Below are 17423 nucleotides of genomic sequence, written 5' to 3'. Positions count from 1 at the left end.
CCAGTATGGCATATCTTATATTCTTGTGCATAGTATCATGAAACAAATGTAATATCACACATTCTCCAGCTTTGTATAGCATAATTAATTGTAAATCAGGAAGACTGAGAAGTGACTCAAGGTTTTAGCTTCATTTTGTACTTCTAAAAGTGTATAACTTGTCTGAACACCTAGAATTAAACAGTTTCAGCTTTACTTTGTTATATTTTATGTGATACATGTATTGTGGGTGTGGGTTGATGGTAGCATTGAGTGTGATTAATGCTTCATTTAAGCTATGTGTGAGGTTAAGAGATGATTTATTGTGTGTTAAAATGAAAATGGGCAGAAAGTACATTGCACATATGCTAATAAATAAAAGTTCTTCTAGGACAAGAAGGATGGTAGTCCTCACAAATGCATGAGATTGGATGGAGCCCAGCACGGAAAACTTATGTCATAGTTTCTGGAGCTTTGCGTAGGCATACTGAGCATGCCCAGCACGCCTTATCCCACACGTCCATGCGGGGTCCCTCGTCAGTCTTTTTTACTGTTGAGCTTTCGCTTCGTGGTTAAGTGAGCTCGTGGCTTTTCCTTCAGAAATTGCCTCTGAAAAATTTTCACAGGTTAATTTAGGGGTTTTTTGCTTTCCTTTGATGCTGGGTCCCTCTCTGTGCCTCCCCTGGGGCTCCTTAGTCAGGTTTTTCAGTGTTTTTAGTAAGTTTATTTTTGCTCCGTTCCCCTTGTGGTGGTGGTGCTTTGGTGCCTACTGGCTTTGACCGCTCACCATCACCGCTTTGTTTATCCCTTTCTTTTCGTTTGTCATAACCTCATCTGGTTTTTGTCTGTGCCACCAGTGCCCGAGGACCATGTCCATTATGGTATGTGTCCTCTGCCTGGCGGCATTGCATGACGTCCGGGGTTGTCGCTTGTGGCCCAGATGTCCCCCAAGGGATATCACGCTCAACTCAATAAAATAGAGAAACTCTTCGGGTCGAAAGTCTAAATCAACGTTGGCATCTGAGACATCGTAAGTCTGAGCCGTTGGTGACATCGGCAGTAATGGACCTTGGAGCCGCACCAGTGGACACTGCTCCATCGAGATCGGCGGGGCCGATGATCCCATTGATGCTGGCAGATATGGGCACTGGGGACTGGCCTCTGTCGGTCTCTTCCAAGTTGAAGATGTCTGGTTCATCATCACCGACCTCAGCACCGGGGAAAGACTGGGCCAAGCACCGAGGGAAGCTGGGAAAATATCGGCACCAGTCACCTTTAATGCACAGTGTCTGCCTCGGGGAGGTGCCAGCTCATGTCGGGAATTCCCCAAAATGATCCCACTGTGAGGAATGCCAATTCTCCATTGATGCTGGTGGTCTGCTATGGTCCGTGATGGTCGCCACTGGTCCTGGTGCCAATCGCCAATCCACCTTGGGGATCTGAGGAAAATCTGGCCACCCCTCCTGCCTCCTAGTCGGTGGTGGAATTGTTAACTTTCAAGGAAGAGCTGGAGCGAAGAGTCCAGCTGGTGGTGGATTGAGCACTGCAGGGCGTCGTGCCTGTTGGATTGACGGTACCGATGCTCTCACTTTCCATTCTGGAACCGCTGCTGGAACAGCTCAATGTGCTCATTGGTGCATTACAGATCTACATCAGTTCCCGGGAGGCCAGCGATGCCCGGCAGGGCACTGATGCTTCCCCTGACCAATATGGCACTCACTGGTTCCTCCGAGGAGGAAACTCCATCGAGGCTGGCAGGGATACAAAGGCCTGCAGCCCCCCTTGCAGTGCTGCCAGGGCTGGCACTGGTGCCACTGGTGCCCATGCTTCTGGACGAAGGCAGAGCACCTAGGGCCTCATCCCCTATGGACTACAGTGAGGATGAGGCTCCATATGAACCCTGTGGAGATGGCACTGCAGATTCCTCCTCCAAGGTCTTGGAGGATCTCGCCTCAGAGCCGTCTCCTCCAGAGGAATGAAGGAAGTCTCCACCAGAGGACTTAACCTTCACAGGTTTTGTGCAGGCGATGACCAAGGCCATCCCTTTTCAGTTGTTGCCTTGAGGAGGATGCCAGGCACAAGGTGCTGGAAATCTTTCAGTTCGTGGAGGCTCTTAAGTAGATTGTGGCGGTCCTGGTGCATGACATCCTTAAAGAGTTGCTGCTGAGGATCTGAGAACACCCCCTCACAGTACCTCCCGTGAACAGGAAGGCAGATGGGGTTTACCTCATCCAGAAGGCTACTGGATTTGAGAAGCATCAGCTGTCACACCATTCGGTGGTGGTCGAATCCGGTCTCAAGAGGGCCAAGTGCTCTTGGACCCATGCCTTGACACCTGTGGGGAAGGATCACAGGGCAATGGATGCTCTCAGGAGGAAAGTGTTCCAAGGAGCCATGCTTATTGGCCACATTGCCTCTTACCAGCTGTACATGAGCCAGTACTCACAGAATCTCTGGAAGCAAGTGCAGGATGTGGCCGAGCAGCTGCCTCAACAGCAGCAAAGACACCTTCATGTCACTGGTGCAAAAGGGCCTGGAGTGCAGAAAACATGAGGTTCGTACAACCTATGTTGTTTTTAAAATGGCATTGAGTGTCTCTGCAGTGGGGATCTCCGACTGGAGATACAGGAAAGATTTGCTGACTTGCTGTCTATGGGAAAGAATCTTTTCAGAGATGAGGTGAAGGATGCAGTTGCCCAGTTGTGGGACCACCATGAGACCCTCCAGCAACTCTCTGCCAGCACTTCAGACCTGCCCTCCTCAGCGTGGAGGTCGGCGAGACAGGATCAGAGGAAGTCTTTCTAATGCCAGAGAAAGTACTATTCTCTGGCCCTTCGCTCCCTTTCACAGAAGGTGAGCTCCCGCAGCTGTCCCAGGCAGCAGAGAGCTCTCAAGCTCCAGCTGGCACCTCAGTCAAATCCCAGGATTGGGTTTTGATTGTATCTTAAGGAGCATAAGCCAGCCACCTGCATCCAAGATACTGGATCCCCCGGTCAGGGGCAGGCTAGGTTCTTTGCGGATCAGTGACCCAGTAGAACCTCTGACCAGTGGGTTCTGTCCATCGTCCATCAAGGATACCAATTAAACCTATTGGATGTCCTGCCAAATTGTCCTCTGTGTCCATTTTGGAGGCCAATAGTGCTTCAGGAGGTACTGAAACGGGAGCTTACCACCCTCTTAACAGCTAGAGTGGTTGAACCTGTTCCACCAAGACAAAGAGGGCAGGGATTCTACTCCCGGTACTTCCTGATTCCAAATAAAACAGGGGGACTCAGTCCCATCCTAGATCTGAGGGCCTTGAACAAGTTTCTAAAAAGAGAAAAGTTCAAGATGGTTTCCCTGGGCACCCTGATTCCCCTCTTGCAAAAAGGTGACTAGGTATGCTCCCTCAATTTGAAGGACGTGTACACTCTCACATCCAGGTCTTCCCAAATCACAGGAAGTATCTCAGATTTGTGGTGGGGAAAAAAGCACTTCCAGTACAGAGTGTTGTCATTTGGGCTCATGTTGGCCCCATGTGTCATCACAAAATGCCTGGCCATGGTGGGGGCATACCTCCGTAGGCTGGGAGTGCATGGTTTCCCTTACCTGGACGATTGGCTGGTCAAGAGCCACTCTTGTCTATGTGCTTGACCATCCGAGTGTTGGAGTCACTAGGGTTCGTCATCAATTACCCTAAATCCCATCTCAGCCCATCTCCTCACTTGGTCTTTATAAAAGCCTTCCTGCTGCAGTCCAGGGCGGTCACCTTGATGTCCATAGCGGCGGTGATTCAACAGAGTCAACAGGTATCAGCTTTGCACTTGTTGAGGCTATTGGGCCACATGGCCGCAACTGTCCATGTTACTCCCTTGGCATGTTTGTACATGAGCAGAGCCCAATGGACCCTGAGGTCGCAGTGGTGCCAGGCCACACAGAGCCTCCAGGATCGCATCCAAATCACCCCATCTCTCTGGGACTCTTTGTCCTGGTGGTGTGTCTCCCAAATTGGAACAGGGAACATCCTTCCTGAGTCCTCCTACCCAAATTGTCCTGACCACGAATGTGTCCACCCTGGGGTGGGGAGTTCATGTAGAGGGGCTTCGCACCCAGGGCCTCTTCGTCCATCCAGGAAGCATGTTGTCAAATCAATTTCCTGGAGCTCCAGACGATCATGTACATGCTATGGACTTTGAGGTTGACTGTCCAACAAAGTTGTCCTGATCCAAACAAACAACCAGGTAGCTATTTGGTAGGTTAACAAGCAGAGAGACATGGGGTCGTACCTCCTGTGTCAGGAAGCGATCCAGATCTGGTCCTGGGCCCTGTCCTACAGGATGGTGCGCAGGGCCATGTATCTGGCAGGAAAGGAGAACATGAAGTGGACAGACTGAGTCATGCCTTCAGACCCCACGAGTGGTCTCTGGACCAGGGGGTAGTGAACCAGGTCTTCCACTTCTAGGGGAGCCCAGATGTGGATCTGTTCATGTTCCTCTGCAACAGAAAGGTGACTCAGTTCTGCACCCTGTTCAGATCAGATGGCAAACCAGCCTCTTAAGCCTTTGCCTGCCATTGGGGCAAGGGTCTTCTTTATGCATATCCTCCGATTCCCTTAGTGGAAAAGACGCTCTTGAAGCTTCACGAGGACAGAGAGACTATGATTCTCTTAGCCCCTCAATGGCTGAAACAGGTCTGGTTTCCAGTTGTCTATCTGGAAACCAGTGGGTCTGGGGATTTCCCCAGAGCTCTTAAGACCAAGGCAGGTTGTGACATCCCAACCTCCAGTCTCTGTTGCTCACAGCCTGGATGTTGAGAGGTTAATTCTGCAACCACACAATCTCTCAGAGGATGTGCCTCTGGTCCTGAAGGCTGCCAGAAAGCCTTCCACTTGAAAGTCCTACAGACTGAAGTGGAGGAAGTTTTCAGTGTGGTATGAGCAGAAGGATTTAGATCTGTTCTCCTGCCCCACACAAAAACTGCTTGATTATCTTTTACAGCTGTTAGAGGCTGGCTTGAAAACCAATTCCGTTAGAGTTCATCTGAGTGTGAGGGGCACATACAATCATGGTGTAGATAGTACGCCCATCTCTGTACAGCCTAGAGCTGCATGTTTCATGCAGGGCATGCTTCAATTGAAGTCTCCCCTAAGGCCGCCTTCTGTGTCTTGGGACCTCAACGTGGTGGTAGCTCAGCTGATGAAAGCTCCTTTTGAGCTGCTTCGTTCCTGTGACCTGAAGTACCTGACCTAGAAGGTCATATTTTTGGTGGTGGTCACCTCAGCGTGTAGGGTCAGCGAGTTCCAGGCCTTAGTTATTTATCCATCTTACACTATTTCATGACAGGGTGGTCTTGCGTATGCACCCTAGGTTCCTGCCTAAGGTGGCAATGTATTTCCATCTTAACGAATCAATCGTCCTGCCAACATTCTTTCACAGGTCCCATTTGCACCAAGGCGAACAAGTACTGCATAGTTTGGACTGCAAGAGAGCCTTAGCCTTCTATCTGGAGTGGACAGAAGCCCACCCATCTTTTCATTTCTTTTGATAGGAATAGGTTCGTTGGGAGCTGCTGTTGCCAAACAGACACTGTACAGTTGGCTAATAGACTGCTTCTCCTTTTATTATACCCAGGCGGGACTGCATCCTGGGGGTCATGTCAAGGCTCATTCTGTCAAAGCCATGGCAACGTCTGTAGCCTACTTGTGAGCAGTTCCTGTAGAGAAGATCTGCATGGCTATGACATGGAGTTCTCTCCACACATTCGCTTCCAACAACTGTCTGGATAAGGATGGCCGACGAGACAGTAGGTTTAGCCAGTGTGTCCTCAGGAATCTCTTCGAGGTGTAGAACCAACTCTCCCTGCCTAGGGCCTTTGGGTTCAGGCTGTCTCCCCCTCTGTTACCAAAAGCACTGTGGTTGTATCTGTTAGCACCTGGTTGGTGCCTGTTGATGGTCCCCTTTTGTGTTGGGGAGCAGCCTCTAGCTAGGGATTCACCCATGTGTGAGGACTACCATCCTGCTTGTCCTAGGAGAAAGCAGAGTTGCTTACCTGTAGCACGTGTTCTCCTAACAGGATGTTAGTCCTCATGAAACTGCTTACCACCCTGTGGAGTTGGGTTTCTCCTATTTTTTTAATTATAATTTTATCATAGTTCTATGTTATGAGACTGAAGGACCTCGCATGGATGTGTGATATACGGCATGCTAGGCTTGCTCAGTGTGCCTAGTCAAAGTTCCAGAAACTTTGACATAAGTTTTCCGTGCCCGACTCCATCCATTGATGTCACCTATGTGTGAGGACTAACGTCCTGCTGTCCTAGGAGAACACCGGCACATAAAAATAAATATCACTGTTACAGGTGAGCAACTCTGCTTTCTGTGGGAAATATAGATGGAAAACTGGTTTTGTGCCTTCTTTTCTGTTCTTGCATATGGTAACACATTGAATGGCTAAATATGAATATCAAGATACTGCAACCATAGAAAGGCTTCTGGAGGAAGTTGGGGTAGTTTCTTTTCCTTCAGTTAAGGATCAGATTACAGTTCACTCTGTGGTCCAAAGTTTGGGTTGCATGGCCACAATCACTCTGTGGCTTGTCCTTGATGTTCCAAAGCAGGTTGTGGCATTGTTGTACCTTAATTAAATGTGTAGTGCATACAAGTAGAAGTGTTGATTGTTGCACAGTAAAACTGCAATTTTCACTGAAATATACCTGTACATTTCTAGCTTATGACATTAAGAGGGTCTGTCCTGGAAGATGCTGTCCCTTCTACTGCGAAGCATTGCACAGCTAGAGGCCTACCGCTGAAAGAGGTGCTTGAGCATATGGTTCCTGAGCTGAATATTCAGTGTCTCCGCCTGGCCTTCAATACTCCAAAAGTCACAGAGCAGCTTATGAAGCTGGATGAGCAAGGGGTAAGTTTTATGCTGATGGAGTCCACTTCTTTGTGAATGATATTGCATTGGCAAATGTATACTTTCCTTGCAGAATATGTTGTACGTAATCACTTGAGACAAGAGTTTTCATTTAAAATAGGGCATACAAGCAAGTCATTGCTCCATTGCAGCATAGTCCTTTTATTTTATTTTTTTAAAGTTTTGTGGTAAAAATATTTAAAACAATAAAATCTACTGTGTGAACAGGACTTATCTTGCATTTACCACTCAAATAGAGATCTTCATGCATCCAGTTCTCTTCAATACTGAATGAGAGAATTCTCTTCAGTAATAGTTGAGATAATATTTTATAGTTTTTCTTGCAATTAAAACATGACAACATGGAGACTTCAAACTTGCTTATTTATTTAAAAAATGATTTTACGCCTAGCTCCAATTCTAGGTGGATTACAATATACATACATATTTGATTGAAACATAAATCCAGCAAGCCTAGAAACATAAAAGCATAAAACCAATAAAAGACAGACACACACTAACAGCATGAAATAACATCAAACAAATCCTTTAAAAGTAATTGCTCTCCTCACTCTCGAACTCTCTGAGCCTTGTTGGAGGAAGTAAAAAGTAAGTAAGTTACTGATCAAATGCATAGCTAAATAATGAGCTTTCAGCAATTTCCTGAATTGCAATGAAGATCCCTTTGGTTTTAATGTCTCAGGTAACTCTTTCCTGAGAATTGGTCGATGGTACCTCGAGTAAGTTACATGAGGAAGATCTTAAGGTACGGGATGGCCAGTAAACCTTTAAAATAGCATTAATATAGGCAGTGCGAATTGCTTTAAAAAACTATATTTTTTAAATTAATTCTTCAAAAAAACAGGTAACCAGTGAAGCTTCATTAGTACTGAAGTGATGTACTCATAAATCTTTGAGCTATTAAGTAGTCTGGCAATAGAATTTTGTATCAGTTTGATTGCTCTTAGAGTGGATTGGAGGAGACCAGTGTAAAGAAAGTTGCAATTATCAATTGAAGATATCACAAGAGCATGCAAAGCGGTTTTTAAATCTGCCTCACTGAAAAAAGGATTGACCTGTCTAATAAGGCAGAGCTTAAAAAGAAAATATGTGTTTACAGTGCTCTTCCCTGAGTGGGAAGGAAATGAAAGTGGGGTATAAAGCAGAGTCAAGATACATTTGAAGTCTCTGTTTTACAAAGATGTTTTAATTGCAAGAAGTGTCTTAAAGGGGAAGAAAATGGAAGTAAAGTAGTTAAGACAAGTTTGAAGTCTCCATGTCGTCATGTTTTAATTGCAAGAAAAATATTAGAAAAAAGTAAATATATAAGACCTATGATTATAAAATATTTACTCATCTGTTATTGAAGAGAATTCTTTTATTCAATAATAGAGAACTGGATGTATGACAGTCTCTTTATTTAGTCTCTGAGTGGTAAATGCAAGATGTCTTACACTGTAGGTTCTATTAGTTTTGGATAGTTTATCCACTGTTACTGGGCTATGTAGTATGTAGTAAAAGTATTCAATCATATCAACAGAAAAAGATGCAAGTTATTGCTCATATACATACCATAAATAAAGAGACAAGAAATGCTCAATATGAAATATATCACCCTCCCTGATATCTCTTAGGACAAAAGTTGTGGGGTTTCAGCAAGCCAGTAAACATAGTCCGATTGATATATATAGTCTATGCTGGTCTTCTCTATCATTAATCCCGAGTCATCATTTTTTTTAAAGAAATGTTAGCTTTGCTGGTGCGCATGTTCCCCTGAAAGCAGTCTTGCTGTGTCGGGACTTTGATATTTAGAATTTGGGGAGACTGTATTTTGATTTTGAGGGCTATTAGTGACATGCTTTTCAGCTTTTTAGAATTTTGTTATGAGGAAGTACTAAAAAAACAGACCTTACAACTGATGTGGTTTTACACCAGCATAACTAAAATTTCTTTAAAAAATGATGATTCAGGGTTAATGATGGAGAAGACTGGTGTTGACTGAATATATCAGGCAGATGATGTTTACAGAGAGGACAATATATTTCACATTGAGAGTTTCTTCTCTCTCTCTTTGTGGTAAAAGTATTTGACATTACCATGCCGTATTAAGTTATAGATCTTAACTGCTGCATGTGCATGGATAGCTGATATTCCTGCTACTCTTGCACCAATAATTTGTTTGTACATGCTGAATGAGTAGGATCACATTTCTGCTGAAGTCCCATAGTATTTACTGAACCTTGTTTTATTCAGGCAAAATGTTCCACTGATAACATCTCAAAGATCCCTGCAGCTAAAGTTCCAGTAAATACGAATGCTGAACAGTAAATGTCTCATCTGGATCTTAGTGAAGTTCCTGAGAGCTGGCATTATTTTGAGTCGAAATACAATTTTTCAGATATTTTTGTTACTTCCTTTTCTCTCCCATTAGAGAGGTTTATAATGGTTTTGATTGTGAAAGGGTAGCATCCAGTAAAATATGACAGTATGATGGCCATTTTAGTCCTAGTCATGTTGAAGATGTGAGGAAAAATTAATGAATTAAATGTGTGCAGTATCTTTTCATTGGACCAGCTCGATTTTTTGAGACAAGCTTTTAAAGTATCCATTCCATCTGATTTTGTAAGAATTTGCACAAGAGCATTGTTACAGAGGTTGAAACTGTAAATCAAGTTTTTTAGGGGTCTGTTTTCAAATATACAGAGAACTTTCTGCCTTAAATATTACATTTGAAAAATGCTTGTAAAAATGTTCTACATTATTGAAAAAAAATTGAGGGGAATATTCTTATTTAGATTATTTTAATTATGTGAGTAACAAGATTTTTTCAGTCAGGATCAGTATCTATTGCATGGAGATAAGTGGGCTTCTTGAACAACATTTATGGCCTAGCAGTTTTCTCCTGCTCCTTTTGATCCTCTTGCTTACTCAGAACCAGGCCTGGGTTCTGGGACCATGAGCTTTCATTAAAAACTACCCTTGGATGTTTTTATATTTCTCTGTATTAATCCCTTACCAACTAACTTTATTCTGGTCCTCAACAGGGGGCACGCACCAGGGCTCCTTTTGGAACCTTGCAACATTAGGTATGGCCACTGCAGAGTATCTATCACCCTCCCTCCAAATACTGTGAATGCTTCCTCTGCAGCATCCCCAGCCCCGGCTGACACCCCTGACAGATCATAAACCAGGAGTTGAACCCATGTTACTCTGCATGACAGTGTGCAGCATTGCCACTGAGGGACCAGGTTCACCTGGACTTCTTGAACTCTTAAAAACAGTACTGCCAAAACATATTTTTAGTAATTCATTTGACTGTTAAGACAATCAAAAAGATCTTCTTGTATTCTGATTTTCATTTTATTCCTAAGCAGAGTTTAGTGTGTGTTTTATTTTTAAGCTCTTCCTACTTGACTGCTCCCACCATATTACAGCCAAGTAATCTGGGCAATGCTGTGCTGACCCTTATCAGAATCTTGTGAAGCATCAACAGGAATGCAAGTAAACACAACTGTAGCATGAGCAAACTGAAAAGTGGATAATCAGAAGGAAATTGTAAAAATTTGGAGTATAGCTATAAGAGCCATACTTTATTATTCCAAAAGGTCTGAGGATACAAGAAACTACAGGGACCCCTACAATTTCAAAGATAGAGTTGGAAGCTATTATCCCAACTAGGGTCTATAACTACAGGAATAGCTACTCTTCAATTATACCTATTAATCTGTCGTCTGGTGACTTCTTCTGATATTGCAGCTGCTTACCGTACAGTAGTACAGAGAGAAAATGGAAACCACCACACAAAAATATGACCAATATAAGGGGAAGCAGCTCAGGCTCGTCCTGCACTGCTGATAACATGGGAGCAAGTAGAGAGAGGGAAGAATAGAGTAGGGGGGAGGGGGTGGTGACCCTTAGCAATAGCAGCATTTGTAATGCTGCCTTGCTATTGGTCCCAGGGGGATATGAGTTTCGGCACCAGTTGCCAGGCGCCCAGTCAGTTCCAGACAGCGAGGCAAAGAGCAAGGCTTGTTTTTGGCTTGCTTTTTGTGCCGTTGTGGACTGACTTCTGCAGGATTCGGGTGGTTTTATTATTTTTCACCTGGAATCCTATCCATCGAGATGAAGAAGTGAGCAGAGAGGGGGGGGGGGCCAGGAGGTCGAGGTAGGCGGCGGAGCGAGGTGAACGTGCGGTTCTGGGGTTGTCCGGAGCGAGGAGGGATGCGGCAGATCCTGGTAAGTCCTCCTCGACGGTCCGGCAGACTTCCGCTGGCCAGCGGGCTCCTCAGTCGCCGCCCCTACCCGGCCCGGGGCCCTCCCCCTTCCCTGGAGGCCATGGTGCAGCGGGTGGGAGACACGGACTCCGGCGAGAGCGGCCCGGAGTCAGAGGAGGTGAGGCAGATTACTCCTCCGGCGTTGAGCCCTGCTGCTTGTGGGGTTGCGTCCTCCTTTGCGCCGTTCCCTGCCTTCCCGCGGCCGTTTTTTCAGCCCGATCTCGCAGCTGGGGGGGACCCCCCTCCTCCGCAGTGGGCGGTGCCTGCTTTTTTCCCCCGAGAGAGCTGTTTTTCAGAGTGAGCCCGCCACCCTCCCCGCCCGGCCCATCCCAGCGAGTTTTTTACACCCCCGGTCCTCCACGCGGTGATTATGATGCAGGGATAAGGAGATAACTGGGCAGGCTGGGAAAAGGCAAGTCTCCAATTCCCAGGAGAGTGCCTACCAATAGGCAGTCAGAGGGGAGGAGGAGGGAAATAAAGAGCAGGGTCCCTAGGATCATGCCCCATAGACGCGGGGAGTTACTGCAGAGTCCTAGGAGGCAGGGAGATGCGAGCAGAGATCAGCCGGCCTGCCCGGTATTAGAAGGAGAGACTTTGGGAGGGATCAACCCCAAGGCAAAGGGTGTTAGACAGAATGAGACTGAGCCCCACCCGCAAGGGACTGAGGAGGGAGGTCTCTCCGAGGCTGCCTTTATTGCGGTCGTGCTGGGGCACGTCATGGTAGCGGGGCATGGCAGAAGCTCAGGTCTGGGGGTACGGAGTATTAGTCCTGGGCGGGTAGGGTTCGGTGGGTGGCCATGCGCTCACCCAATTGTGGGCAGTGAGGGCAGCTCCTTTAGCAGGGGTTTTCAGGACATGGGTCCTTTAGGTAGAGGCAGGCAGTTTCCAGTGTGGGGAGATCCTAGCTTCCGGCAGAGCGGAGTAGCAGTAGTGGACCAGGGGTTAGGAGGTAGGGGGAGCAGAGATGGTTTTTCCATCCACAGACTATGCAGAAGAGGAATATCCGAGCACTTCCAGGCACGAAGCATGGAGAGAGACTGTGCACCAGCCGGGATTGATGGCGAAGGGTGGCAGCACACGGGAGAAGGAAGGGGTGCCCCCAGCGGTACAGGACAGAGGTGAGGAAGGACGAAGGACAGGTACTCCAGAGGAAGAAGGGGCACAAAAAGATTAGGGGTAAGAAGAGAAAGTATAAAAGTCTCAGTACTAGTTCTTCTTCTAGTTCTTCTTCCTCTTCCAGTTCTAGTGAGCAGGGTCACAGACAGAGGTCAGCTTTAGAGGGAGGGCCCACACAGGATATGGGTCATCCTGCATTAGCGTCGTTAGTGGAATTGTGGGAGGAATTACCCAAGAGAATGTTAAGGAGAATCCGTAAGAGGAAATACGTGGATATTTTCAAATTGTTAGACGGGAGAAGGGGAGGACGAAAGGGTAGCAAGAAATCAAAAAAGAAGGGGAAACGAAAATCGGCCAGTCCGAAAATATCCAGGAATATAATTAATTGGATGAGGGGGATTCCTTAGGTTAGCTAGCGCGGTAAGGCATTTTGATGCCTAACAGTATGGGTTCTTGCTGTCCTATGCAGACAGTATGCTTGGTGCATTTCGGGATTAAGAAGGTTGGGCTTGGCTCAACTATGATGAGAAATTCCGAGATAAGATGGTAGGAAACAGGTTCATGACTTGGGGGTCACAGGATATCCATCTGTGGTTGACACAAATGACCCTCAAAGGGGTAGTACAGGGTAGAGGGGCGGCAGGGGGGAACGCTGGGAATGGAGTGTCTTCAGTAGGAGGATTCAGTGGTAATAAGGGAAGTTCCTTTCGTGGGCAAGGGGGATAGTAAGGTGTTGGAAGGGGGGAGCTCGGCCACAATCAAAGGATCTGATGTGTGCTGGAGATATAATAAGCTTACCTGTCTCTTCCCGGAGTGTAAATTCAGGCATGCTTGTGCAAATTGTGGAGGGTCCCACCCAGCTACCAAGTGTCCTTCAGGAATTGGTACAGGGGCAGCTAAAGGAGGAAAGTAATGAGGTGTTGCGTTGTAAGGCAAACTCACCTATAGTTTTTTCGGTTTTGCTGCAATGGTTAAAATGTTATCCCAATGGGGAGCGGGCGGCGTTTTTGAAGGAAGGTTTAGGATCCCATATGTGGGACCAGGGAAAGGGGGGTGGGTAAGGAATGCGCGATCGGTTAGCTGACGAGCAGAGGTGGCTAGGGATAAGTTGGTTTCAGAAATATGGTTAGGGAGGGTGGCAGGGCCTTTTGAGAATCAGCCATTTAAGTACATGCACTTGTCTCCTTTGGCAGTCATACCCAAGAAGGTCTCGGGGAAGTTCAGGTTAATTTTGAATCTGTCTTATCCGCCAGGGGAGTCTGAATGATTTCATTCCTAAAGAATTTTGTTCTGTAAGATACACATCTTTTGATGAGGCGGGGGCGTTAGTAAGGGAAGCTGGGAGGGGAGCTCTAATGGCAAAGGTGGACATTGAGGCAGCTTTCTGGGTATTGCCTATGCATCCGGATAGTTTCCCCTTGTTGGGTTTCACATTTGAAGGGGCTTTCTACGTAGATCGTTGCCTACCCATGGGTTGTTCCATTTCTTGTGCCTTTTTTGAAACATTTAGCACTTTTTTGCATTGGGTGACTACAAAAGTTACACGGCATAGAGAGATGGTGCATTATTTGGACGATTTCTTGTTTGTAGGTGCAGGAGGGAGTGAGGCTTGTCAGGAGCAGTTGAAAGGTTTTTTGGAGATTTGTAGACAGTTAGGGGTTCCGATAGCAGCGGATAAAACAGAAGGGCCTAGTTGCCAGATTTCCTTCTTAGGGATTGAGTTGGATTCCCAGGCCATGGTGTCGCGTTTACTGGCAGAAAAAATCATTCAGTTAAAGGACTTGGTGAGTGGGGTACGAGGTGCAAAAAAGGTTACTTTGCGTCGTATGCAGCCTTTGATAGGGTCACTTAATTTTGCTTGTAGGGCGATTCCTATGGGGAGGGCATTCATCCGTAGATTGTCTTCTTCAGCGAGAGGTGTGAAGGCAGCTCATCATTTCATCCGAATTAAAAATAGTGTGAAAGAAGAATTGAAAGTTTGGGATAGATTCCTGGCTGAATTCAACGGAGTTCGTATGATCTCTGCAGTTGAAGTGACCAATAGCGAGTTGCAATTGTACTCGGATGCGGCAGGAGGTGTTGGTTTTGGGATATATTTCCAGGGTAGTTGGTGTGCTCAAAAGTGGCCAGGGGAATGGGTTGCAAATGGGATCACTAAGAACGTCACTTTCCTTGAATTGTTTCCCATAGTGGTGGCTGTTAACATTTGGGGTCAACAGTTGCAAAATAGGAAGGTAGTTTTTTGGTGCAATAACTTAGGGGTTGTGCAGGTCATTAATAGACAGACAGATTGATGCGGGAGTTGATATTGTTGTTTGCAATTAAATATGACAATGGCAAGACACGTGCCGGGAACTAAGAATTTGATTGCTGATGCTCTTTCTCATTTCAAGTGGAATGTTTTTCGGGAGCTGGCTCCAGGAGCGAGACATACGGGAGAGGTTTTCCCGGATCATCTGTGGCAGCTGGGAACGAGGAAATGTGGACTTTAATTCAGCAATCAGTGGCACCTGCCACGTGGAAAGCATATGCAGCGGGCAGGGAAGTAGTGTTGAACTTTTTGCGAACGGTGGGGTGGCAAGAGGGACCTGTGAAGGAGGATGATGTAGTGCGTTTCATAATGTGGGAAAAAGGGCAGGGTTATTCGTTAGCGTCGGTTCGAGCTCAGTTAGCAGGGTTCACCTTTTTCCAAAAGTTGAGGGGATGGGGTAATCCGGTTGAAAGTTTTTTGGTAAGTCGCGTACTCAGCGGCTGGGGACGCACCGGGGGAAGGGTGGAAGATAGGAGAAGACCGATAAAGTATGAACAATTGGTTGGAATGGTAGAAAAATTGGGGGTAATTTGTTGGTCACAGTATGAGGTCTTGCTGTTCCGAACGGCTTTCATACTAGCCTTTTTCGGTGCATTTCGGGTAAGCAAGTTGGCGGCTCGTTCGTCTGTTAGTTCAGGAGAGTGCAAGTGGAATGAGTGCGGTTGTTTTCAGAACAGGTCAACTTGTGGTTACATCGGTCGAAAACAGATCAGAAAGGAAAAGGGTACTGGATAACATTGGTACCTGCGGCCGACGAGGTCGTTTGCCCAGTTAGGATCATGCAAGAGTTTGTGAGAGTGAGACCACAAAAGAAAGGTTCGTTGTTGATGCATTTAAATGGTGAGCCATTGACAATATTTCAATTTGCCACAGTTTTGAAATTAACAGTTCAGTCGTTAGGGTGGCAGAGTGAGTGCTTTACACCGCATTCATTCCAGATTGGGGCGGCCACCACGGCGGCAGAATTGGGTCTTACTGGTGCACAAATTCAATTAATAGGGCTTTGGAGGTCAAAGGCATTCCAGTATTATGTACGAAAGTAAAAGGGGGAGGGGAGTTGCATTCCAAACCGGTAAACATAGTTTTTGTTTTTCAGAGACGGAAGGGGTGAAAGGAAGAGTAGAATGCGCCTGGGTCGTGGGCCATTTGTTCATGTATTGGGCATTTCAGCGAGCGGAGAGGCGTCCATATGGAACGAACCTGGAACTAGATGTTCGAAAGTTTAAAGTACATTGGTTTTTTAAAAGGGGCATGAAATGGGGGCAGCTGACAAACTTTTTGCAGAGGTTGATCAAGATGCATGGTTACCCTAAAGTTTTAATTATTCATTTGGGGGTAACGACGTTGGTGTTTTCTCATGTAGGCAGTTGTTGGCAGACATGAGAAAAGACTTAGCGGGCATCATGAAATCAATGCCAGGGACCAAGGTTGGTTGGTCGGATATAATAGTGCGAATCAAGTATCATAAATTACGTTTATGGAAGAATGGGGTTAAAAAATTAAATAGGCAAATTGGGAAATGGATGCAGGGGCAAGGGGGATTTTGGGTGAGGCATGATTGGTCGGGGGAAAATTTGACAGGCTTGTTTAGGCAAGATAGCGTACATTTATCCGAAGTGGGGATCGACTTGTTCAATATTACTGTGCAAGAAGGTTTGGAACAGCAAATGTTAAGTAATGGCAGGGCCGCAGTGGGGGACAAAGACAACTAAGTGGTCTTTGTTGTGGCGGAAGCCTGAGCCCTATGTTATAAGTTTGTATTGAATGAGAAAAGGAATTGGTGGGGGGTGAGACTCTCGTGTAGTTTGGGGCTGCTACACGGGATGGCCAAAGAGCAAGGGGGGTGGCTAATGCTCTGGCCGCATGCTTACCCTCGCTGGAGCCAAGGCGGGGTAAGTAGAGGTGTGGTGGTGGGGGGGGGGCGCGGCCGGGTGGAGTGGACGACTCTGCTTACCATTGGGACTAGGTGGTAAGCAGCGGAATAAGAAGATGGGGAGGGGGAACAAGGGGGGGCTGGTTTTTTGGATTATTGTATTAATTTAAGGGCTCAGGGCAAGTCATTTTGAATAAACTGTGGTCTATTGTTTAAGCCATTACTGGTGTGATGTTTTTTGTACAGGGGGTGGGGGAGATTCCAGCGAGCTTAAGTCTTGCATACCTATGTTAGAAGCAATAGAGTAAGGAAAAGAAGCAAGTCGACATTCTAGTCTCTAGTTTTCTGAACTGCAAAGATTTTGTTGTAAACTTCGTTGATAGCTCTATGCTAGAGCGTTATGACATTTTTGGAAGTCTGATGGAAATCTTACCTATGGATGTCACTATTCTTTCCCACCCATATCTGTATATTTGTATATAAATGATCAGTCTCTAATTGCTTGATAAAATGTTGTGATTGCATGTCTATGAGCCTTCTGATTGGCTATGAATTCTTTAGCCCAAGTTTTGAGTTTGTTATAAGGTATCGTACACTATTTTGTGGTACAAGGAACTTTTAGAAATTTTGGAAATGTCTGGATAAGGTATGTACACTGTCATTTTGATTTTCCTTTTTATTTTCTGATATATGTTGTAGTTAGATTTTTTTTTTGTTCTTTCCTTAATTCTGTTTTCAGTGTGCCTCTGATGTCCCTTCCAATGCAGCCTTCGGGTGACACATGGGACCGTGTCGGGAGGGGGGAGGTCTTACTCTCTCATAAGTTATTACTTTGGAAAGCTCCAAATCAAGTGTTTGTGATTAATTTATGGACTATTAGCCTGGACGACTTTCTCTGAAGGTCAGACCTGTCATTAGACTGTGCATACCTTTTGACTTGCTGGGTTCTATTTGATTGTGTGACTTGTCGTTCCAT

General features: G+C 46.0%; 1 protein-coding gene across 6 annotated transcripts in view; it reads left to right on the top strand.

The window, feature by feature from the left end:
• SIPA1L1 (signal induced proliferation associated 1 like 1) overlaps window positions 1–17423 on the top strand; it is a 745249-nt gene that overhangs the window by 386347 nt on the left and 341479 nt on the right. For all 6 annotated transcript variants that reach the window (XM_029598743.1, XM_029598739.1, XM_029598740.1 and 3 more), the window contains one exon: window positions 6685–6873. In XM_029598743.1, the coding sequence (XP_029454603.1) occupies window positions 6685–6873 (189 nt within the window). The remainder of the gene's footprint in view (window positions 1–6684; window positions 6874–17423) is intronic.

This window comes from Rhinatrema bivittatum, chromosome 4, assembly GCF_901001135.1.
Source record: "Rhinatrema bivittatum chromosome 4, aRhiBiv1.1, whole genome shotgun sequence".
Lineage (NCBI taxonomy): Eukaryota > Metazoa > Chordata > Amphibia > Gymnophiona > Rhinatrematidae > Rhinatrema > Rhinatrema bivittatum.
The sequence above is the reverse complement of the archived record's forward strand: the minus strand, read 5'-3'. Positions and strand labels throughout refer to the sequence as shown.